This window comes from Podarcis cretensis, assembly GCF_951804945.1.
Source record: "Podarcis cretensis genome assembly, chromosome: 6".
NCBI classification, from domain to species: domain Eukaryota; kingdom Metazoa; phylum Chordata; class Lepidosauria; order Squamata; family Lacertidae; genus Podarcis; species Podarcis cretensis.
This window is the reverse complement of record NC_137175.1, coordinates 40,543,884-40,569,101: the sequence shown is the minus strand read 5'-3', so window position 1 is coordinate 40,569,101 and position 25,218 is coordinate 40,543,884. Positions and strand designations below refer to the sequence as shown.

At 41.3% G+C, this 25,218-nt stretch overlaps 1 protein-coding gene and 1 long non-coding RNA gene across 9 annotated transcripts in view; one reads left to right on the top strand and one right to left on the bottom strand.

The window, feature by feature from the left end:
* Positions 1-25,218, bottom strand: part of LOC307218041 — a 355,464-nt gene that overhangs the window by 290,365 nt on the left and 39,881 nt on the right. The gene's annotated exons all lie outside the window — the stretch shown is intronic.
* On the top strand, positions 779-25,003 carry LOC307217768 (membrane cofactor protein-like). 7 transcript variants are annotated; one of them, XM_079979624.1, is made up of 10 exons: positions 783-2,934; positions 11,396-11,578; positions 13,293-13,475; positions 14,778-14,969; positions 16,481-16,672; positions 18,682-18,708; positions 19,813-19,879; positions 20,697-20,988; positions 21,148-21,210; positions 24,870-25,003. In XM_079979624.1, the coding sequence occupies exons 1-9, from the start codon at positions 2,850-2,852 to the stop codon at positions 21,160-21,162; spliced, it is 1,236 nt and encodes a 411-aa protein (XP_079835750.1). In that variant the 5' UTR covers positions 783-2,849; the 3' UTR covers positions 21,163-21,210; positions 24,870-25,003. The 7 variants fall into 7 exon arrangements, 6 of the variants coding, with proteins under 6 accessions (XP_079835748.1, XP_079835750.1, XP_079835749.1 ...); XM_079979623.1 differs by having other exon boundaries at positions 22,331-25,003; XR_013839641.1 differs by having other exon boundaries at positions 779-2,934; positions 20,697-21,210.

The window sequence follows — 25,218 nt, the reverse complement described above, 5'->3', positions numbered from 1 at the left end:
CTTTTGCTAATAGTGTCTTATTCTTGTCATTTAGTAAAAACACACATGCAAGGAAGTATGACAGTTCACAAATTACAGTATCTTTTAAATCTAATTTACTCAGGTAAAGGTAAGTGCCTGGTTCAGATTCTATGGAAACTTAGATGCAGTTGCACATAGTTAAATCCTCACCAACATTATTTAAAAGAAAAAGACTACTTCAGAAGGGGTATTTTAGGAGAAGGAAGGAAAGAAGTGGATTCCTTTGCGCACTAATTCTTTAAAACAGGCCTAAAAAGTGAACACGTGTGAAATAGGAACAGAGATATGAAGCTGAGAAGCAGCAGGCTTTGGAGAAAGTTAAAAAGGTAAAGGTAAAGGTACCCCTGCCTGTACGGGCCAGTCTTGACAGACTCTAGGGTTGTGCGCTCATCTCACTCTATAGGCTGGGAGCCAGCGCTGTCCACAGACACTTCCGGGTCACGTGGCCAGCATGACAAGCTGCATCTGGCGAGCCAGCGCAGCACACGGAACGCCGTTTACCTTCCCGCTGGTAAGCGGTCCCTATTTATCTACTTGCACCCAGAGGTGCTTTCGAACTGCTAGGTTGGCAGGCGCTGGGACCGAACGACGGGAGCGCACCCCGCCGCGGGGATTCGAACCGCCGACCATGCGATCGGCAAGTCCTAGGCGCTGAGGTTTTACCCACAGCGCCACCTGCACCCTTTAACTCTTTTTTTTTTAATCAAAATCTAAAGCTGAGGTTGCTGACATAGTGCCCTTGGTTTACATGTTGTCTACATTTTTTTATATTCACCTCTTTCTTAAATTTAGGAATTCCTTCATGCAAATATATCATAAAGCTGAATAATTTGCATTCTTCACTTACACTCTCTGATAAGGACATAAAAACTGCATTCCTGAGATCCCTGAAGTCCAGCATTTTATCTCTAGGAGCAGCTGGCTCAGAAACACAGTATGATGATGTTATCCATTCCCATTTTTGTCCACAGTATCTGTACTCAAGAATTCTTTGTGATCTCTGTGCAGTCCTTCATATGGGTTCTGTGTCTGCATAGGGTAGCCTTTGGAACCTTCTAGGATAGGTTTCCCTAACTTCATGCCCCCCAAATACTTTGGGACTGCAAATCCCATAATCCCCGAGGATTGGTCATGCTGGCTAGATCTGATTGCAGTTGAGATACAATTGAGATTTCCTTTCAGCTCACCTTATCAAGCAGTATGCCCTGTTTTCCCTCAGCTCCTTCTTAACCACTGCAGTGGCCCCATATTTGAAACAAGAGGAAAGATACATATTGGTTGATAGGAAGAAAGGAAGGGCAAAGGGAGAATCTAGTAGGTATTTTGGAGATTCTAAGGATTATTAGAAAATCTGGCAGAAGCTGAAAAGAGCACTAAAGGGGAGAAAACAGCAGCTTGTTATGACCCTGGCCTAGTGTCCAATAACTCACTCAACAATCACATTTCAGACTTAGCTTAGCGCTCATTGTGATTTTACTCATTGCAGGAAGGCAGGTGCAGACTGGTTTACCTCAAAGAAATGGCTTAGAAGGGCTGCTGCACATTTTGCCTTATAGCTTTCCTCCTGTTAGGGCTAGAAACTTACTTATCCTTTTTAAGTGAATGCTCAGAGTTTGGGTCCCATTGCAGGCTTGGGCCCTGGTGCAACTGTATGATGATAAATATGGCCATGTGGTTGGCATCTGACTGTCTTGGGAGAAAATGGAAGAGTGTGCCTTCAGGGATGAGGTCAAACCATTGGAATTACAGTGCCTGCTGTGGCTGTATGTCTCCCTCATTGTTTTTGCTGCATTAGCAGCACCAAAGTAACCTCTCTGGGCTGGCGGCAAGGGCATACCTACGGGTTAGTTATGTTGGCTATCTTTATAGTAACTTGCTCCTGTATGGCTGAATCATCTATTGAACTACATTCATCTGCTTCATTCATCTGTTATTTCTTGTTGCTTCTACTGTTACACAGAAAACAACTGTAATGAACCAAATTTCATAGCATACACCCAAGAGTTCACAGAAGAATAGGTAGGGGAAATGGCACCACTTTTAACAACCCCTGTTGTACATGTGTGGCTATGGTTGCAAAAACAAACTAGTATACATATACTACGCTGAGTGTAAACGTTATTCTTCCTCAGCCTCTCTCCCACAATATGTATAGCCTGCTTTTCTAGTTATAGTCAGTCTGCCTAACAATCTAGTTTAAGACACTCATAAAACAGATATTCAATTATATCTCAAAATTGAGATAGAATTTCAATTTTGAAATGCTCAAAGTTTCTAAGTGCCTCAATACCAAAATGAATGGAGCCTGGCAAATGTGTCCAAGGAATATATTTTACTACTCGGGGATAAGAAGACAACACGAGGGAGAAGCAACATTGGCAATAACAACACTGAATTACTTCGGATGTCCTGTCATAACCCGACGCCTTTTATCCAGAGAGGTTTGCCTCCTGCCCCACAAACAGCGCGATAAAATTATGCATTGTATTTGCACTGGTAAGGAATTATTTAAAATGCTTCAAAACTCTGTAAAAACACACACCAAAAAACAAAACAAAACCAAGACAACCACGTTTCCCACACCCAACGATGCTTCAATGTGAGAATCTTTGCTTCTATTTTTTTCCAGAGCCACGGCAAAACCCAAGAACTGGAAGCCTGTTTCCTCTCTAACGCCAAGCAGAAATGCCGGTAGCACGAGCGGAGCAGCGTTCGGCGCACGCCTCCCTGCGGCCACGCGGCTCCCTCCCAACGTCCTTCCCAGCCCCCCACCTCGCATGCGCAGCTGAGGTAATCGGCTTTCGCCGCCGCTTTCTCAGCTCGGCGTTATGCTGCGGCTGATGTGGGGGCTTCTGCGGACCCGCCGGCTCTTGGGTTTGTTGATGCTGTTGCGGCTGCCTCAGGGACTGGTGGGTGAGTACGAGGCAGGCAGGCGAGTGACGACGGAGCCTCTAGCGGCCTCTAGCGACCGCTGAGCCTCCCTTTCTCGCCGCCACCTGCCCCTTCCCCTCCCGCCCTCTCTCCTCGAGCTTGGAGAGGCTTCGCAAAACGCGGCGCGCGAGTGGGCGGGTCTTTCCAGGCGCCTGAGGTAAACGCGGATGTCCCCCCGCAGCCCGCCAGGTGGCGCCGAGGTGTCCGTCCTCCTCAGCCGCGAGGCGGTTGCGAGCTGCCCGCCGCGTCCCAGGCTGCGGCCTCCGTCGGCAGAGCCAGTTGGGCCGTCCATCCTCCCAAGGGGCCTTTTTCTGCCAGGCGGCCTTTCTTACTCCCGAGGAAGTACGCATGGGGAAGACCTTGGTGCCTCCCAGAAGGGTCTTTTAGGGCGATTGACACAATAATAGTGCATTAGCGGTGGAGTTGTTCTACTTTATTCTGTGGTGCTTCACTAACTCATTTTTTATATATTAATATAATATAATATAATATAATATAATATAATATAATATAATATAATATAATATAATATAAACAATTTGGTTGACCTAATCCAAATTCTCGAATGAGAGAGCAAACAGTGTTGTAGAGGCTCAAGGAGAGTCTGAGAGTAAAGAGATCAATCCGAAGAAGTATTTCTTTGATGTTCGCCAATTTGCTGGCCATCTCCCAACTATCCAAAAGGCTGTCACATGGAAGATGGAGCAAGCTTGTTTTCTTCTAATCCAGAGGGTAGAACCCGACCCAGTGGGTTCCAGTTACAAGAAAGGAGATTCCGACTAAACATCAGGAATAAGTTTCTGTTCAACAGTGGAAGGGAGTCCTCCTTTCACTGGAGGCTTTTAAGCAGAGGTTGAACAACTGTCTGCCATGTATGATCTAGTTGGGTTCCTGCAGTGCAGCGGGTTGGACTAGATGACCCTCATGGTCCTTCCAACTCTACAATCTATGATTCTATGCGGCAGGGGGTTTCAGCAGGAAGTTATAGGCATGCATATTGGTTGGAAGAGAAAGAGTATGACTGGCTGAAAACTTTGCAGGCTCAAGCAGTGTTGAAATGTGATGAACATCAATGATCACAAGTATGCAAGGTGCCCCTGTAGCTTTTAACATGGAGCTGACCATTTTTTACATGATTGCAAAACTTGTGTAAGAAAAACTTTGCTGAGTTAAGCAACACCACTTTGATTTTTTAAAATAAATATATTGTTGTATATAAAATCATCTGAACAACAACAACAACAACAACAAAAAGTCCCCTTCCAATTCTGGTTTCTCAGTGGCCATCTAAATAGCTTTGGGAGCTCAAAAACAGTGAAGTAATACTCTTTGCTGGTGATATCCAGCAGGTATTATTGTAAGCCATATGCTTCAGATAGTGGAAGTGTTATACCCATTACTAGCCTTGTTAAGGTTAAGGTTAAGGTACTTGTTAACCTTGCTCATTTTGTATCCATTCACAGCTACAGTATCCTGTTTATTTATTTTGATGTTGAAATGCCAGTTCGTCAGTGAAGCATTGCTACAATCCACATATAATAATATTACTAAATAATATTCCATGTCTTCATTATTTATTTAAATCTGATTGGAGTCTATTTGATTATCAGTGCATTCAAAAAATAAGTTCTGTGGAAATGATATGAATTGCCTCTCAATACCAATACTTGCAATAGTAGTCCAGTAATCCAATTTCAGATTGGATGATATATGTAATGTAGCTGTAACTGGCTTCTAGTTTTCAGTCTAATATTCCATGCATTCCCTTGGACTACAATTCTATGCATAGCAACATTAGACTAAGTTTCAGGGAAACAGAGTGAGGCTTATTTTTAAAGTAAACATGGATTGTGTTGTTGGTCACAGAACCCTGCTTTGATATTATAGCCTTGAACCTGCATTGTAAATGGTGATGTTTCTACATCAAATGTGTATAGCAACATATGTGAGAAGTGCATGCTCATCTGTTTAGCATTGTTTCACTGAGGCTGGAAATAGTAATTAGTCATGACTTCCCAGCATACATATATGGGTTGAAACATAAATGTTTTATATTTGTAATAGGTTGGTGGGATACATTTTGGTTCAAAACTTTGTGGAAGTTTTATTGTGTTTGGACTTTGGTTTTATTTTAGCTTTCATTTAGAAGAAGAAGAAGAGTTTGGATTTGATATCCCGCCTTTCACTCCCCTTCAGGAGTCTCAAAGCGGCTAACATTCTCCTTTCCCTTCCTCCCCCACAACAAACACTCTGTGAGGTGAGTGGGGCTGAGAGACTTCAGAGAAGTGTGACTAGCCCAAGGTCACCCAGCAGCTGCATGTGGAGGAGCGGAGACGCGAACCCGGTTCCCCAGATTACGAGACTACCGCTCTTAACCACTACACCACACTGGCTCTATTCATTCACCACACTATGATCTATTCATTTATTTACTTTAAATATTTGACCTTCTCTTTTTCTCTCTCTTGTTTGCTGTGCCTCACTTGTCCATGGCCAAATCTTTGCTGTTTGTTTTACCACATTGCAGATATACATACCTGCTAGCACCAGCACATGTCTCCTCCTCCCCGCTATTAGGACTGCTTTGCCCTTCTCCTTTGGGGGACATAGAATAGAATCATAGAATCATAGAGTTGGAAGAGACCACAAGGGCCATCGAGTCCAACCCCCTGCCAAGCAGGAAACACCATCAGAGCACTCCTGATATATGGTTGTCAAGCCTCTGCTTAAAGACCTCCAAAGAAGGAGACTCCACCACACTCCTTGGCAGCAAATTCCACTGTCAAGCAGCTCTTACTGTTAGGAAGTTCTTCCTAATGTTTAGGTGGAATCTTCTTTCCTGTAGTTTGGAACCATTGCTCCGTGTCCGCTTCTCTGGAGCAGCAGAAAACAACCTTTCTCCCTCCTCTGTGTGACATCCTTTTATATATTTGAACATGGCTATCATATCACCCCTTAACCTCCTCTTCTCCAGGCTAAACATGCCCAGCTCCCTTAGCCGTTCCTCATAAGGCATCGTTTCCAGGCCTTTGACCATTTTGGTTGCCCTCCTCTGGACATGTTCCAGTTTGTCAGTGTCCTTCTTGAACTGTGGTGCCCAGAACTGGACACAGTACTCCAGGTGAGGTCTGACCAGAGCAGAATACAGTGGCAACATTACTTCCCTTGATCTAGATGCTATACTCCTATTGATGCAGCCCAGAATTGCATTGGCTTTTTTAGCTGCCGCGTCACACTGTTGGCTCATGTCAAGTTTGTGATCAACCAAGACTCCTAGATCCTTTTCACATGTACTGCTCTCAAGCCAGGTGTCACCCATCTTGTATTTGTGCCTCTCATTTTTTTTGCCCAAGTGCAATACTTTACATTTCTCCCTGTTAAAATTCATCTTGTTTGTTTTGGCCCATTTCTCTAATCTGTCAAGGTCGTTTTGAAGTGTGATCCTGTCCTCTGGGGTGTTAGCCACCCCTCCCAGTTTGGTGTCATCTGCAAATTTGATCAGGATGCCCTTGAGTCCATCATCCAAGTCGTTGATAAAGATGTTGAATAAGACCGGGCCCAAGACAGAACCCTGTGGCACCCCACTAGTCACTCTTCTCCAGGATGAAGAGGATCCATTGATGAGCACCCTTTGGGTTCGGGCAGTCAGCCAGTTACAAATCCACTGAGTGGTAGCATAGTCAAATCCGCATTTTACCAGCTTCTTTACAAGAATATCATGGGGCACCTTGTCAAATGCCTTGCTGAAATCAAGGTAGGCTACATCCACTGCGTTCCCTTCATCTACCAAGCTTGTAATTCTGTCAAAAAATGAGATCAGGTTAGTCTGACATGACTTATTTTTCAGAAATCCATGCTGACTATTGGTGATCACAGTATTCCTTTCTAGGTGCTCACAGACTGTTTGCTTAATGATCTGCTCCAGAATCTTCCCTGGTATTGATGTCAGACTGACTGGGCGGTAATTATTTGGGTCCTCTCTTTTCCCCTTTTTGAAAATAGGGACAACATCTGCCCTCCTCCGGTCTGCCGGGACTTCGCCTGTTCTCCAGGAATTCTCAAAGATGACTGCCAGTGGTTCTGAGATCACATCTGCCAGTTCTTTTAATACTCTTGGATGCCTGGAGACTTGAATACATCTAAACTAGCCAAGTATTCTTGTACCATCTCCTTAGTTATTCTGGGCTTTGTTTCCTCTGCTGAATCATTTGCTCCAAATTCTTCAGGTCAGGCGTTGTTTTCTTTATCGGAGAAGACTGAGGCAAAGAAGGCATTGAGGAGTTCAGCCCTTTCTGTGTCCCCTGTTTGCATTTCACCATCTTCTCCTCTGAGTGACCCCACTGTTTCTTTGTTCTTCCTTTTGCTACGAACATACCCATAAAAGCCTTTTTTGTTGCTTTTAACCTCTCTAGCAAGCCTGAGTTCGTTCTGTGCTTTAGCTATTGTGACTTTGTGTCTACACGTGCTGGCTATTTGTTTGAATTCCTCTTTGGTGGTTTCCCCCCTTTTCCATTTTTTGTACACATCCTTTTTTAATCTTAACTCAGTTAAAAGTTCTTTAGATAGCCACCCTGGCTTCTTTAGGCACTTTCCATGTTTCCGTCTCATTGGTATTGCCTGAAGTTGTGCTTTTACTATCTCCCTCTTAACAAACTCCCAGCCATCATGAACTCCCTTTCCTTTTAGTATTACTGTCCATGGGATCTCACCCAGCACTTCCCTAAGTTTTATTAAGTCGGCTTTCTTAAAGTCAAGAAATTGAGTCCTAGTATGCTTGGCTGCTCCTTTCCGCTGTATAGTAAACTTCAGAAGAGCATGATCACTCGCGCCTAATGATCCTTCCACTTCTACCCCACTAACCAGGTCATCAACATTGGTTAGGACCAGATCTAAAATGGCTGTTCCTCTTGTTGCTTCTCCCACTTTCTGGACAACAAAGTTGTCTGCAAGGCCAGTGAGGAATCTGTTTGACCTTATGCTCTTGGCTGAGTTTGACATCCAGCAAATATCCGGGTAATTGAAGTCCCCCATTACTACTATCTCCCTTCCTTTTGCATGCTTGGCCATCTGTTCCAGGAAGGCATCATCTATGTCCTCCGTTTGGCTTGGGGATCTATAGTAAACTCCCACAATGAGGTCACTGTTATTCTTCTCTCCCTTAATTTTGACCCAAATGCTCTCACTTTGGCTTTGAGGTTCTAAATCTTGGATCTCTTCACAGGTATACACATCCCTGACATATAACGCCACTCCTCCTCCTTTCTTGTCTGGTCTGTTTCTCTGAAATAGATTGTATCCCTCCATTATTACATTCCACTCGTGGGACTTATCCCACCAGGTTTCTTTTTTTATATATATAATTTTTTATTGACAGGCCAATCACATCATATTATTCAAATCACATTGGTTCCAAATTATACAGCCATATTTTTTAATTTTTTGGGAGTACCCATATATCAAGCTCCGCACGAGTCCAAAATTCCGGCTATTTCCAGACTTCACTTATTTTACTGCATTCATTAATCAGTTCTATCCAGTTCAGACCAGATAGTTCTTTGTATATTTTCTTCATCTTGTTGTTATCGTATTCCTTTCTTTGCAATCTCTGATGATTCTCATAAGCCGACTGAAAGCTGGTTTCTCTCTCTGTGTGGGTTTAGTCCAGGACCGCCCTGTTCAGCACCTCCGTAGACAAAATTAAACATCATGTCCTTTATTTTTCCAGGCTAGCAGAATAAATCAAATAGATCAGGGGGCTCTGTCAGGTCAAACTTCAGTTTCAAACTCCTTCTCCTTCATGCATTCCTGAATCTCCGCCCCCGTCTTTCTCTTTTCTCCTGCAGCCTGTCTTGGCAAGACGCCATTTTTTGACTGCGTCATAAATATTCTTCAGCGTCCACCGATCTTTTTTCCATCTCCCACACAGCTCTTAAACTTCTGCTTATGCTTCTTAAAAAAGCGCAACGATCTTGTTTCTTTCTGGAGTGGAGGATTATTTTTATCACTTCATATCACATAGAGAAAAAAGAGTTTTTCCTCCAACCCCCTTCATTCCAAACACACAGTCTCTTAGTGATGTCATATGAAAAGATTTACTTATCCGTCCGTCGCTCTCAGTCGCAGAGATCCATTATTCAGCCGTCTTATCGTCGAACTTTGCTTGATATATGTGCTTCAGGTTCATTTCCAATCATCTGTTTCCAATTATAAATCCAGACTGAAGCAACCAGCACGCGCTAATCGGAATCGGCGTCAGGAAGAGCTGACTTCACCGAGGGCTCGTGCCAAGTGTTCTGCACCCCCATCTCTCGGATCAGGGGGTGCATTATGAACACCGCTGGCAAGACAGGGTCCCACCATCTCCTGGTGGGAGGGAAGGCTGCCTACTTCCCATAGCAGCCCCTAAACTACCTCGTGTGGGTCAGAGAGATGTTATTGTCGGCCATCTTCCAACGCGCCCCCTGGTGGTCTCTATCCCACCGGATTTCAGTGATGCCTATTATGTCATATTTAGTTTGCTGTACCAAGAGCTCAAGCTCATCTTATTTATTTCCCATGCTTTGCGCATTAGTGTACAGACATTGAAGTCCATTAATCATTCCCCCGTGTCTCTTATTTAAGGATTTTTTCCTCCCACCACTAGGTCTGCGTGCTGTTTGCTCCATTTGGTCTATGACATTTGGATGATCATCTACATCAACTGATAGACTCCTACCTTCAGGAGCACTGTCTCCCTCCCCCACATTAGTCAGTTTAAAGCCCTCCTGATGAGGTTTCTGAGATTTTTGGCAAAAACATTCCTCCCAACCATTGTGAGGTGCAGCCCATCGCTTGCCAGAAGTCCATCTTCAAGAAACTGCAGTCCGTGATCTAAGAATCCAAATCGCTCCTGTTTACACCATTTGCGAAGCCAGCTGTTCACTTCCACTATTTTTCCCTCTCTCCCTGGGCCACGTCGTTCAACTGGGAGGACAGATGAGATGACAATTTGTGCATTTAATTGCTTCAATTTCCTGCCCAGAGCCTCATAGTCTCTTTTGATCTTCTGGAGGCTATTGCTTGCAGTGTCATTGGTTCCCACATAAACCAAGAGGAAGGGGTATTTGTCAGTGGGTTTTATGATTCCTTGCAGTCGTTCAGTTACATCTTGGATCTTAGCCCCAGGGAGACAGCACACTTCCCGAGACATCTTGTCAGGCCCACAGATCACTGCTTCTGTTCCCCTCAGTAGGGAATCCCCTATCACCACTACACGCCTCCTCTTAGGTTTGGTCGGGGTTCTTCCGTGAGCTGTCCGTTCCAAGGTCGCCTGCACATTCCCTGAGGACTGACTTTGCTGCTCGTCTTCATATACCTGATCGACTGTAATGAGGGAGAGATCCTCAAATGGAGTCTGCTCTTCGTCTTCCATGCTAGGGGAGAGGACCTCAAAGCGATTGTGTATTTCTAAACAATCAGAGCGAACCCTGGGCCTCCTACTTCTTTGAGTCACGTTTCTCCATATATCTGGCTCCTGTGTTGGTGAACTAGCCTCCTTCTCAGGGGAGTCCCCTGTCTCCTACTTGGTGGAGACGGTGTGCTCTGTTGCTTCCAAGAAGAGCTCCAGCTCTCTAATTCTTTGGAGCGTAGCTACACGTTCCTCCAGTTGCTGGACTTTGTCTTTTAAGAGGGCAATCAACATGCAATTGCTGCAGGTAAAGCTGCCTGCAACCTTTGGCAAGATGGCAAACATTGCGCAGGAACCGCAGGCGACTGCAGCTGTTCCCTCACCTTCCATCTTGAGAATGTGTTGTTGGGGGTGGCTACAGTGGTCCTCCATCACAAGAAGCGTGCAGACAGGACAAATAACTCCCCCCCCCCAAAAAAAACCCCCTAGGTCTCTCCCAACAAACGTTTGAGACTAGCTCCCCTAAATCTAAAAGATGGATCAAACTGCGCGCGCCGCTGCCCTGCAAGCTCTGATAAGGTCCTCCCACAGCTAATCACCTGCCTCAACAGAAACCCTGCCCCCTCTGACCTTTGCACAGGGAGAGCTGCTAATCAGCCACAAAGAAACACACACATGAGAAAACCCTTTTTGCTCCTTCTTCAGCTGCTGCCCTGCAACATTCCAGCAGGAACTCTTCATTTGAAATGAAGAAAATGTGTATTGTATAAGGGAGCATCAGTGCTAGTTTTGCTGGAGTTCACACAGGAGGAGGTCCAAGGAGACTGAGGTTTAAACTGAAGGTGTCTGCTAATACACAGTAGTTCATGCACTCATCTTGAAACACTTTCATATGGGTATTATGAAGTGTTACATGTTCATTTCTGTTAGTTATACCCCCCCCCCCATATTTGTTCTGTTGGTTGACATGACAGAATATTGAATATAGCAAAGTGGTGAATAACATTTTCAGTTCCAGGGTTTTCTGTAACATTTTTAACTATTGTCTTTTTAAAGTGTGTGGAGAGGCCTGCAACATGGCTGACTTACCAAAGTTTACATTTTCTGAGGTGTATGAAGAACTTATTGGCTTTGCTGTAGTATACCAATGCAAAGATGGTGCTGTAAGATTGCCTGGTAAAAGCACCGTCACTTACTGTCGTGATGGTTCCTGGACAGAGTTGGAAGAGCCATGTAAAAGTATGTGCTGCTTAATTATTATTTTTTAAAAAACTGGTTATTTCTAAAAGCTTACTCTAATTTTTCAGGCTTCTATGTGACAATCTTGGCTGGTATAAGCCAGAGTTCCCTATTAACATCTGAACCAGGAAACTCATTCTAGGAAAATAAATGAGAATATGGAGTGAAGTTTACTGCCTCACTCTTGAAGTTCTGTAGTCTGCGTTCCCAAATATTCCCAAATCCGTGACTCCACATGTAACCTATTAAAGAATCACAATTTCTGGTAATTACCGAACCCTGCCAATTTTGAGTCTTTTATTATGGTTGTTCCCATTTGGTGTGGAACACAAAATTCCACAATTTACTTGTGGAATCTAGCAAGTTGCTCCCATTCCTTGAGATGCCTGTTTTGTCTACAGTGACACATACCTTAGTTATATCCCATTTGGATTACCGAAACTTGTTCCACGTGGGGCTGTCTTTGAAAAGTGCTCAGAAACTTCCAACTGGCTCAAAGAGCTGCAGCCAGATTGTTGATCAGGGTTGGTTATAGAGAGCATTCAACTCTCTGTCACAACAGCTGCATGGCTACTGCTCTGTTTCCAGGAAGAATTAATAGTGCTGATTATGACATATAAAGCCCTATACAGCTTAAGTCCAAGCTATCTGAAAGGCCATATTTCCTCATACAAATACGCCTGGTTTTGAAATTTTATGGGGAGGCCCTTTCTCAGTCCTGCCACCCTCACAGACATGCTTGGTAGGGATGTAGGCGAGGGGCTTCTTGGTGGCTGCTCCCAGGCTTCGGAACTGCTTCCCTAGGGAAACTAGACTGGCTCCCTCCTTGTTGTCTTGGTAGGTGAATACTTTTTGGGAACTGACTGATTTTAATAAAAGGTTTGGGGCTGTGTTGTTTTTTATTGTAATTATTTGTATGGTTTAAAAATAAATGTTAATGTGTTTAAAGCAACAATAGTTGCATGATATATTTTGGATTTCTCTATGTTGTCTGGTAATAGTTTCACTTATTTGCTAACTTGTCCATTTTTTAAAATGAATTTCCTGTGCAGTCCCTCCAGACATTCTTGGTGGATCTCAAAACAGGACTGGAATAGTGATACAATACCATTGCAATGATACTTTCTTGCTTATTGAAACACCTTCCATTTTTTGTGATATTGTTGCTAATAATGGTAAAGCACCGTGGAGAGGGAAACCCCCCCAAATGCACAGGTCATTTTTATAGCAGTTTTTCTTTCATTGATGATTTGTTTATTGTCAAATATACAAGTAGACCAGAGGTGGAGGGAAACAGAATGCACATTCTTAATAGGGCATTGGATTTGCTGTTCACCTGCTGCCCACCAGTGTATCTCTCTCATTACTCCTGATCCAAAGAGATGCTAGCTAGTTAGGTGTCAATGACAATCACATAAGCAGAATTAATTGACATTTCTCGTTTTCCCAATAACTGTTTGATTGCTGGGAATATGTATTTTTTCAGCTGTGCAAGTGCTAATTACAGGGGGAAATAATCTGGATCCCTGGCAGGAGATGGACTAATTTTCACAACCACTAATCCTGCACAGACACTACAAAAGTATTCTTCAAACAAGAAAACAGGAGAGTATTTTTTAAAATACGCTTCATCAGAAAATATCCCATCTTTAAGGAAATAGTAATGCACAGATTTTATTTTTTAAGGAGTTTTGCTTTTTAATCTTACTTTCAGTGGTTATATGTGAAAATCCACGAGTTCAAAATGGAATAGAATTAAGTGGATTAAGAGATTCCTATACTTATGGCAACAGTGTTACACTTGAATGTAAAACTGGATACTTCATGATTGGAAATCATTACATTCTCTGTGAGAAGAACGGTACTTGGGTCCCTAAAGTGCCATCCTGCAAAAAAAGTAAGACTTTGAAAAAAATCACAGGATTTACATTTATATTTTATGATTCAACAATTAGAAGCTGTTTAAACTTGGAGAAATGCTGTGTTAAATAATGTATCATGTAGAGTTTTAAGCTGAAGTGTATATATTGACATTCTTCTCTATTTTGTCCCATGTAGGGATCTTGGCCGAGTTCAGAGAACACTATTGTAAAAATGGTGCACTAATGCAGAAGGAGAGGCAGCCCAAAATCAAAAATATTTATTCAACACATTTATTTCTGGTGTCATTCAGGCACTGGGCGATAACCCTTGTCCAGGACAAGGCAGGAACGAAAAGGTTTCAGGGAAGTGGGATGCTCCTAGCACCAGTTTTTCACTCCTGCCTTGTAGTGAAGCAGTCAGCTATCTTCACTCCCACATTACTTCTACTTTCAGCCAGCAGCTCTTATCCTTCTACCTATTTTCCTTACTTCTTCTCTGTTGTTAGCCAGTATTTACCTTTAATCTTCACATTTGCATTGTTTTTACTTTATCTCCTTAGAACTCCAGATAAGGTCACTGAACAAACCTGCAAGTTCAGTCAGTGAGGTTACAGACAGTAGCAGTTCATGTGACTGGTGTCACTGCTGATTACCTGGATGGGGTTCAAGCAGGGCAATGTTGGGGCTTTGTGTGTAGTGGTCGGAGTCCTGGACAGGGGGTGACGGGGGTGGGGAAAGGGGAGATAATTTCATCAGGCAAGCAGAAATGTTCTGACAGAGTGAACTCCTTAGCACCATTTTGAATTCCAGCCAATATGAATTAGACAGCCAAGGAGGATGACATGAGAATGTTTCCTTCTTTCAAAGTTCTGGAACCTTCCCATGTGCATGCCTAGTATGAGCACATTCTGAAATCAGCCTTGCACATGAATCTATTAAAATGTCTACCTTAAAAGAGAGTATATGTAGCCTCAGTGGTCATACAGATGTAGTGACCACGCTTCTTCACCTGATTGCCTGTGAGCTTTGCTTACTCATCACCACAACTGATCAAGTGGTTATTTTATAAGTCTGCTGTATATGTGACTGCTCAAAAAACACTTAAGAGAATTTTCAGAAAAATTCTCTTATGTACTATGGAACAAGGTTACTTGGTTTGGCCATGAAGGAATCAATAGTAAACTGTGTTTTGTGCCTTATCTTCTTACCACGCTCAAAAATCCAGATACATAATATTCTGATTACAACTTGACTCTTACCACAAACTTATAAATGCAAGGCTAATATTATACAGACAATAATTTTTATCTTCTGCAGTTTTATTGTTCTTGTTACAGTTACTCCACATATTTGTGGTGCCCCAGTAGTGCCCAAAGGACATGTATATCCATTTCTATCTGAATACAATGCTGGAGATGTCATTGATGTGTACTGCAATCAAAACTACTCTTTCATTGATGAAACCACAAAGATGAGTGTGCGATGCCAAGGCTACAATCAGTGGGATCCTTCTATACCACTATGTTTGGGTATGTATAGAACCTGTTTGAGAAGCACACAAATATGTTCCTTCCTCAGTTGCTCCATACCCAAAAAATGCCCATTATTGTAAATCACAGATGGTCAATCTTCACCCCCATCTACAGCCCTGTGAGGCTGTTCTAAAAAAAAAAAAGTAGATAAAATGAGCATAATTATTTTAAGTGATGCAGTACCTAATCTGCTATCAAGTAAACATTTCGTTTGGGATTTGAGCAGTGAGCTACATCCCTTCCCCTTGTATAATCCTATTGGGGCAAATACCTATAGTCTCTGAATCCTCTCATTCCTCATAATGCAGGACTGGAATGGGACTAGAACAATGGCTTTTTAGGTCATGTTGGAAAGCAGAGTGCTGTGTATATTACTAGATAACTACCTTGTTGAGGTTTTTGGGTGAAGTTAAGAGAAGGTGCAATCATATTGTTTTAAAGTTGGCTATACCAAGTTTCTAATAAGACACGTCACACTCAGCTTTTCAAACATGGCTTTCCTCCCAGGAGGAAGAGGCAAGAGGGCCACTCTGATGATGAAACAGATTCAGTCCCTTGCCTCAGACAGCAAATTTGGGATGCACTGAGCCTAGGACTTGCCGATCGGAAGGTCGGCAGATCGAATCCCCATGGCGGGGTGAGCTCCCGTTGCTCGGTCCCAGCTCCTGCCAACCTAGCAGTTCGAAAGCACATCAAAGTGCAAGTAGATAAATAGGTGCCACTCCGGTGGGAAGGTAAACAATGTTTCTGTGTACTGCTCTGGTTTTGCCAGAAGCGGTTTAGTTATGCTGGCCACACGATTGTGAAAAACTGTCTGTGGACAAACGTCTGCTCCCTCAGCCAGTAAAGCAAGATGAGCGCTGTAACCCCAGAGTCGTTCACGACTGGACTTAACTGTCAGGGGTCCTTTACCTTTAATTTAGAGGGGTGAAAATGTTGGGACCATCCAAAGCTACCCTTGCAACTTTTGCCTCATGCAGTAGTGAGAAAATCTGCAAAATCCATGTATTATGAGCATGTTTTCTGGAGTAGCTGCTCCAAAAGCCTACATGCCATTATGGCTGGTGTCATCTTGGAAACAATTAAGCTTCTTCCTTCCCCTGCTAAAAGCTACCATTTTGGGAAAACAGTCTGAATACATCTGTGAGAAGGGAGAGAGCGTAGAGGAGGGTGCCAGCTAGAGTGGATCCTGTTTGAATCATTTTACGTCATGAACAAGACAGGCTAAGGTCAGCTCTCCTATTAAATTTGAAGATATTTGTATACACTCTTACGCTTAAACCCTTAGTATATTCCAAATCCATATACATCAGAGAGGTTTTTTTAACCTTTTGGTGTAGAACATTACGCATCTTGCACAAGTTGCACAAGTATGATTTTTTTTGGTTTTGGAACGCTTTGGTTTTGGAACAGACTTCCAGAATGGATTAAGTTTGAGAACCAAGGTACCACTGTACAAAGAAACAAAGCATTGCTTTATCATTTATAATAGTTATTTGTGTTTTCAGCAAAAACATCACCAGACACTTCTAAATTCTATATCCATAATGGAAGAATAACCCAAGGGGTGAAACGATACTACACCCCTGGAGATGAAATTTCTATTCAATGTAATGCTGGGTATACTTTGTTCGGGCCATCTACAATTACTTACATTGGTGGGAGTAAATGGTCACCTAATATTCCAGTTTGTAAACTGAGTAAGTATAATATTTGTGAAAATGCCAAGAGATGTTGGGGGTGCCAGTGCTTACGTCAGGTTTGGTTTCATTAGAATGAAAGTCACTGAAGACTTTTAATTATGCATATATACTAACTGAGCATAAGGAAATAAGGCTCACAACATCAGCACTCTAACCAATACTGGTTATCCATTAGGTTTCTAGAGAGTTATCCATTAGGTTTCCATAATGTGAGAGAGGTAGAATGCGGAATCTCCCAAGGACCAGTATTGGAACCAGTGCTTTTAAACTTCTTCATAAACGGTCTAGCATTATGACAGAGCAGTGAGGTGACCAGGTTTGCTGGTGATACTAATTTTTTCAGGGTTGTTAAAACAAAGAGAGATTGCAAAGAGCTTCAACAGGACCTCTTCAAATTGAGCGACTGGGTGGTAAAATGGCAAATGCAATTCAATGTAAACAAGTATAAAGTCATGCCTGCTGGGACAAAAAAAATCTCACCTATATGCTCATGGGGTCTGAACTGGAGGCACAGACTAGGAGCAAGACCTTGGGGTCATAGTAGATAGCTCAGTGAAGATGTGGACCCAGTATGTCACAACCATGAAAAAGGCAAATTCCGTTCTAGGAAGCATTAGGAAAGGAATTGAAAATAAAACTACCAGGATCATAATGGCAACATAGAAATATTTGGTGCAACCACATTTGGCATACTGTGTACAGTTCCAGTCACCATACCTCAAAAAATATTGTAGAATTGGAAAAGGTTCAGAAGAAGGCAACCAAAATGATCAAGTGGAAGGAGCGACTCCCCTATGAAGAAAGGTTGCAACATTTTGGGACTTTTTAATTTAGAGTGAAGGCAAGTAAGAGACAACATGATAGAATTTTATAAAAACTGACATGGAGAAATTGGATAGAGAGAAGTTTTTTCTCATTTCTCTCATAACCCTAGAACTCATAGGCTGAATGCTTGAGGATTCAGGACAGATAATAGAAAATACTTCTTTATACAGTGTTCAGTTAAACTATGAAATTCACTCCCCTAGGCAGTGATGGCCACCAACTTGAATAGCTTTAAAAGTGGATTAGACAAATTCATGGAGGAGAGGTCTACCGATGGCTAGTTGCCACAGTGGCTATGCTCTGCCCTTGACAGTTGGCAGCAGCAATACTTCTGAACATCAGTTGCTGGCTGAAACTCTTCCTGCTTGGACACAGATACACAATTAGAAAAGGACTATGGAACTTGGTTTCAATATATGATTACGGTGGCGAGACTATTATATGCACAAAGATGGAAAGATTAATCATTATCAACAATGGAAGAATGGTTTTTAAAATTTAACTAGGGGTGCCATATATCCAGAATTTCCCAGTTTGCTGGGATTTGGCCGTCAGAAACAACTTTTGGGTCACTTTCTGAAATATGGCAACCCTAAATTAATGGACCCAGCTGAGATGGCAAAATTGACATGTTTAATCAGATAAAAGTCATTGTTGACATTTACTAAATACTGGACTTTTTGCATGAAAAATAAAAATAAATAATGGATGGGGGGGTTGAAGATAAGGTTTGTTGATAGAAAGCGGTTTTGTTTGGTGTTATATTGGAATAGATGAAGTGATTATTGTTTATATATAGCGGACAGATAAAGAATGGGAAGTTCTTTAATCTCTGAACTTTATCTTTTCTATTTCCTATTGAAAACTCTTTTCTTTTTCTTTTTTCTTATTTCTCTATCTTTTTACTTTTTTGTCATGTTTTTATCTTAATGTTGGACAAAAACGATATTTGAGATCAGGTTTTGTATTTCTCTTGATAAACTAATGAAATTTATTTTTAAAAAATGAATATCAGATGCTGGAAACCACAGGAGGGTTGAGTGCTCTTGTGCTCAAATCCACCTCTTGTGATATGAGATCTATATTGAGCTCCAGTACTTCCTTTTATAATTCGTCTCTGATGTGGCTAAGCCTAAATAAGTAACCTGTCAATAATTAGTCTTTCCTCTCCTCTTTTCTAGGTATTTTCCTCAGATTGCTTATAGCTGGTATGTAATTTATTGAATATGAATGGGGAAAATAAAAAGATTCATTATAAATGTTTGCATGCCAAGGTTTTATACCAGTTCATAGATTTTTTTCACAATAGCAAAATAGAAAGTGTGGCACTCTCCAGCCAGAAATACACATTTTAAAGTTTATTTTATAAGAGAGATATAAGCTTATGCTTAACTATCACCAGCTGTGTTCACAGTCCTCCACATTTCAGAAGTTTTTCACCAGTGCTCAAATCTTTGGTCATCATTATCTAAACACAAACCTGCAAGTAACTTGTAAGTTTTGTTTTGTTTCTTTTTGAGTTACAGTTTTAAACTGCTTAGAGAGAAAATTAGTATTTTGCACACACACACCCCAGGAACAAATAAAGTTGTGTGGAGGGCTTTTTTCCCAGCCAGAACTCACCAGAACTCAGTTCCGGCACCTCTCGGGTGGGCCATTCTAAGAGAACAAGGAAGGTGCTCATGGTGAGTTCTGGCACTTCTCTTCCTAGAGAAATAGCACTGGTTGTGTGCCTTTAGACTCTAGATTTTGCAGAATATTGCAGCCTCACACTGGAACTGTATGTTTGTGCAGTTAACATGGATTAAAAGGCTCAACAAATACACTTTAAAAAACAATCAGACTTTTTATTATTTGGAAAGTAACTGGGAAATGCATTGAAAGGTAGGTGTGTGATGCATGGATGACTAGTGGGAAGACATTTAAACACCCCGCAAGCAAATCAGGATAAATGATCATTCTTGCAAAACTTCTCCAAAAACAAATCAGAACAATTGCTCAATGAAGACTGGATTTGTAAGTATTCTGCAAGCAAATCTGCTGAGTGATGAATTAATGACCCATTAATTTTTCTTAGAGTTAACATTGGTAGGATGATTCACATAAAAGTCCTGCCTCTCACCAATCTTTGCCACTAATAGTCTAGTGATCACCAAATGTCACATTGTTGTTAACAGTATTCAATAATGAAGTACTGTTCTTTATGCCTCGGGTAACACTGGATAAAATTTCCAAAATGGCTGTTTTTAATTGTACATCAGTTTTCTTGGACTTTCATGAGCCTTTTTTCTTGTGTTCTTTTTCTTTTTTAGCATGCATAATGCCTGTAGTACTCGTGGCAAGTAAAATGGTTCATAGGAAATGTTGTTCACAAGAAAGGTAATTTTTTTCTTAATATCAAACTCCCCTTTTCCTGTTTCTTTTACATTTCTAAGGTCTACCTTATACATTAACTACACAGAAATTATCTCCATGTAGAGGAAACACTCCATGCTGTATCATCTGAACTGCAGTGCAAATTTTGTTTTTCTTATGAATGACCTGACTGGGTTGCTGATCTGAGATATGGGTATATGGGTGTTCAAATAGTAAAATGCTACTATTTTTTGTACATGGGGATATATATATTTCTATTGCTATTTCTATTATTTCTATTTCTATTATGGTTTGTTTCACTATATTTGAAAATCAAGAAAATGTATTTTTAAAAAATAGTAACACTTAAGGGCCACATATAACACAGCATCTTACTGATATATCAGCGTACACTGTCAAATGTGAAACCATATATTTAGCTTGCTGAGAGCATACCTTTAGGGAAACTGTTGTACAGTATAAAGTAGCTTCCCGATATGCAAAATGGTGGCAATTCAGAACCTCAGATAATTTAAAATGTGGCTGCTGGATTGCTAACTGGGATTATGTATTATACCAGTGTTTCAACAACTGCAGTGCCTGTGCCTCCAAGCCTGTTTCTAGGCTTGTTCTTCATGGGACAAGGTACCTGAAGGATTATCCTGTCTATATATGTGTCTGTCTATACCTAATATATTATGTACAGGCACTTTTCATTTCTGAATCAGCTGAAATGTGCATAATGAGGAAAGAGCCTTCTCTGGAATGAAAGCTCAGCTGGCACATGCAGTGATAGAATGTCAGTACCATGTGATTTTATTTTATTTTTAATTTTCCAAAGATTTTTAATCAGATTTACCCTGACACCTCCATTCCCCAGCAGCCTAATGGTAAAGAGAGAGCGAGAGAGAGAGCAAAAGAGAGCAGCAACCAAAGAAGGTATTTTGTTGCCAGAGACCTTGGAAGAGTCAATGGCAAAATTTGAGCTAAAACACCAGAAAGAAAATAGAAGGCAGCAGGAGAAGCTAGTAAGTTTTAGTGAGCTTCCCATTAATACAACCAAGGAAACAACACATGAAGCAAACCCAACATCATCTCTGCATGAGGAGGGACCAATCAGTGAAAGCAACTGGGTAGATTCTGCTTATTTTCTCTTTCTTTTTCTTCTTGTTCTTTTGACCCTGAATACCCCTATACATGTTAAAAGACAGAGGCAGTCCTCTGCTGAGATGCTCAGCAAAGGCCACTGCACCAAATGTACAAGTAGAATTTCATAGTGCTGTATCCCACAGGAACCCTCTGTGTGAGTCTCCTTTTTCTCTTGTGGACTGAGCGTAAGACCCTTGACACTACAGGTAAGTGTTACTATGTGTATTTTTATGGCACATATCATGCAATAGCCCATTTTGAAATGGCAAGATTTTGACTCTATAGCCATAATCATTCTAAAAAATAAAACTATAATTGTATCAGTGAAATGTTTGACTTGGTTTCTTTAACACCAGAATTGGTTTTTGTTCATTTTTTTCTAATGTTATATGTTTTTATTGTCATTCAGTAAATAAGCACATATGGAAGTATGACAATTCACTAATTACAATGTTCCTCAAACCTACACCTGTAATTTACACAGTTACAGTTAAGTATCTCTTTCAGATTCCACTTTTCAATGTTTAAGTAATGAATATGGAAATTCTGTAAGTGTAGTAATATATAAATTAAAGAGTAGGCATCAGCTTGAGTAGAGGTCTGTGAGCCAATTTAAACTTAGATGCAGATGCACATACTGCAATCCCAACAGTTACTTTTTGGAAGAAAAAAGCCACCTCAGAAGGGGGAAATTTAGAACAAAGATGGTTTCTTTGCCTACCACTTTTCTGCTCTAAATCAGTCTTCAGAATTGAACACATGTGGGATGGGAGCAGAAATATGGAGCAGAGAAGCAGCAGGCTTTGGAAGAGTTAAGCTCTTCTCTGCTCTAGATCCCTCACTCTGCAAGCTGCTTTTGCTTTAAAAACAATTGCAAAACTGGAATTAACACTGAAATTTAATGACACACAGCTGTATGTGGACACCGTCCCTCTCCCTTTTGTTTTCTCAGAAGGTTATAAATATTGCATTGGCTTAGACAATAAATGAAAGCTTATGTTAAGCTTCTCAACACCTGAAAATCTAAAACTGGGATGGCAAACATAGTGTCCTCCGGCTGTTCTTTGACTACAATTTTCTGAAGGTGCTCCAAGGAATCCAGTGAGGCATTTTGTGAAGTAGGGTGCCTGCTCAAGGGTGCCATGTGATCTTCATTGGTAAGCAAAAAAATATTACTAGATACTGGAAAACCTACTAAGTCTTGACAGACTTCTAACCACTATTATCACTATCACTATTACTATTATTATTACACTCATCTGTTTCTTAAATTGGTGAATTATACAAACATTTCATAAAACTGAATAATTTGCATTCTTTGTTTAGTCTCAGATAAGAACATAAGAAGTGCATTCCTATGTGAAACTGAGATCCTTGAAGTCTGGCCCTTTTCTCTAGGAGCAACTGGCTCATAAGCACAGTATAAGAATGATAGCTTTCCCCTATTGCTTGTCCCCAGCATCTGTACTCAGGATTATTCTATGGTCTCTGTACAGTCCTTCATTTGGGTTCTGTGCCTGCACAGAGCAGCATCTGCAACTTTCTAGAGCAGGTTTCCCTAACTTAGTGCCCTCTAGATGCTTTGGACAGCAAGTCCCATAATCCCTGAGCATTGGTCAAGTCGGCTAGACTGATGTGAGTTGCAGTAGAAAGCATCTAGAGGACACTAATGTGCAGGGGTGTTCTTGCAGAAGGCACTTAAAACATTTTGGTGGCAGGTCTGCTTCTAGCCCTTAATATATATCCTCAAGTGGTATGCCCCTGTCTTCCTACTTGGTTCATTATTGACCACTGCATTGGTCCCATCTTTGAAAAGTTTTTTCCCCTCTTTTATTTTATCTCTATGCAGTTCTTTTCCTTTCAAATGTTGCATTTCATTTTACCTCAGTGTTCTCTCCATGCTTTCTTAGCACACCTCAGTGCTGGTTCTCAAAGTACGTAAGCCGAGGCAGCAAACTTTATCATTCAGATAGTCATAATTGTTTGCTTCTCTGCTTTGAAAAGGGGCAGGTGTTGGACACTTGACCCATTGTGTAAATTTTACGAGACCAGCATACCAAAATACATCCACTGTCTTTGGCTTACTTTGTAAGAGCAAACTCACTCTGCTGGAGTCGCCTAATCCCCACACCCACAAAAACTGGCTATGCAATTAAACTCTGCAGTTTTCATTTCTGTTGAATCGAGTTCACTTTCACAGGGCTCTCCAATATAATACAATTGCAAGCACTGTAACAGTCCCCTTGAGCCTTACTATCCACTTTGGGACCCAGGCCATTGACAACTGCTACATCCCTTGAGTCTGGTCTTACTACTTTCATATTAACACTAGTTTCAGTTCCAGACCATGCCAGGGAGGCAGCTCCTTTGACCGTGAGGCAGTGCACCTACTTAGACTAATTTGATGGCCATATTTTCAGAATGCAAGCAAGGGAAAAAAGTATCAGGGAAACAGACCAGTGACTTGGGTTCTGCTGGATTTATACATAATAAAAACCTCTGTTCATTATTCTTCTTCTGCTGCCTGGGCTACTGTCCCTCTCAGCCAATATGGCTGTCCCTGCAGCAACTATTTGCACATTGGAGCAACATATGAGAGAGAGCTTGTCAGCTAGTTTCCATGCATGTGGTTTAACTATTGCTCCCCTTGATGTACAATCCCTTTTGGCTCAGACAAATGAGAAGGGATGTAAGGTGGGTGTAATGGTTTGAAAGTTTTAATCTAATGCCACATTCTTACTCTGCAGTGCATGCCTGTGTATCTCAGCATCAACATTATCTCTAGGAGAAATCCTCTCTCTTCTTCAAGCATCTCCTAGATGACAGGGGATGGCTCACACAACCAGCATTGCCTGGCGAAGCAAGAAATCTACACCTTTAATCATATGATGGACTGTGACTCCAGAGCCATGTAAGGCTCTGTCATTCTCCATTTTCGTACTTGGCTTTAGAGGAGGATTTAAAAACTCTTCTGCAATGGGGCAGTAGAAACAGAGTTCAGGGTACAAAGGCTTGTACCCTTCAAAGAATTTTCCCATTGCCAAGAAAGATACCTCTAGCAGATGCATGGCACTTTGGGTTTTCTCTTCCTTCATAAACCCCCAAAAGTTCTAGATTGCTGTTTTTTCCAGCATCCTCCCATTTCTCATTATCAAGTCAGGCTTTATTTCAACAGACCAAAAAGATGTCTGCTTTCATATCTCAATTCAACCAAAGCATTTGTGTTTCCTTCCAGACCATTGCTTTCAGTTGAGAGTTTTGGTGTTTGGCTCTTAGCCACACAGCTCACAGAATTTTCACAAAATGCAACACAATAATTGCTGCACATCTTGGTCAACAAGGCATTTCCAGCATAGCACCAGCCATCAGCATATACTGCATTCCCATGTGAGGTCCTCAGAAATCAAGTTCCACATGCCAGAGCTTCACTTGATGCCAATGTGTCACTTGAAGTTTATAGGTGCTCACTTATGTTTCATAGCTAGTTTCACCTCTTTGCCCTCTGGCGAGCTCAGACCCCATTGCTTTAACTGTCCGTCCCAAATAACTGTTGGGTGTGCTTAGGCTAGAGAAGAGACAGGTAACAGGTGACATGGTAAAACCCTGTTACATAGATGATACATTATCAACAAGTTCAAGGTGCAAGGACATTTTGACTAAACATTTGGAAGAATTTTACAAATAGTTTTATTCCCATATGCCCATACATTTTAGTAGTTCTGCTGTTGTAAACATAAGCACATCAGCACAGCTCATTATGATTTAGCTGTGCTACACACAGCTGCTTCTTTTAAAGTCACTTTTCATTTTAGAAACTTACCAGTGTTGTTGTATAATATTTTGTATTGGTTTATTTTCTTTTTAGGCTTACATTGACCACTTCCTTAAAGCTACAAAGGATAAACTGTAAATTCTGAAGAGTATTTTGTACTTATGTGAATCAAATACTTTAAGGTTGAATTTGTGTTGTATATATTATTTTGCAAGAAATAAAGCATAAAGCAAATGCTTATTAGACACTGTGCCACTTTGAGGCTTTTTTGCTTACATTCAATGGGTGCAAATATCAAGAGGTTTATCAGAATTCTTCAATATGTAAAATATAGTGGGTAAACTAGATAGACTGTAATCTATAGTGAAATGAAATTGTGTTCAGTTTCAACCCATTTTATACATAAGAACAAAGTATTTGCCTTGCTGCATTGGCCATCATT

Coding starts and splice junctions, on each gene's coding strand:
- LOC307217768 (XM_079979622.1), top strand. CDS start 2,850: ATGCTGCGGCTGATGTGGGGGCTTCTGCGGACCCGCCGGCTCTTGGGT. Junction 2,935..11,395: donor GCTGCCTCAGGGACTGGTGG/GTGAGTACGAGG, acceptor GTCTTTTTAAAG/TGTGTGGAGAGGCCTGCAAC. Junction 16,673..18,681: donor TATTCCAGTTTGTAAACTGA/GTAAGTATAATA, acceptor CCTCTTTTCTAG/GTATTTTCCTCAGATTGCTT.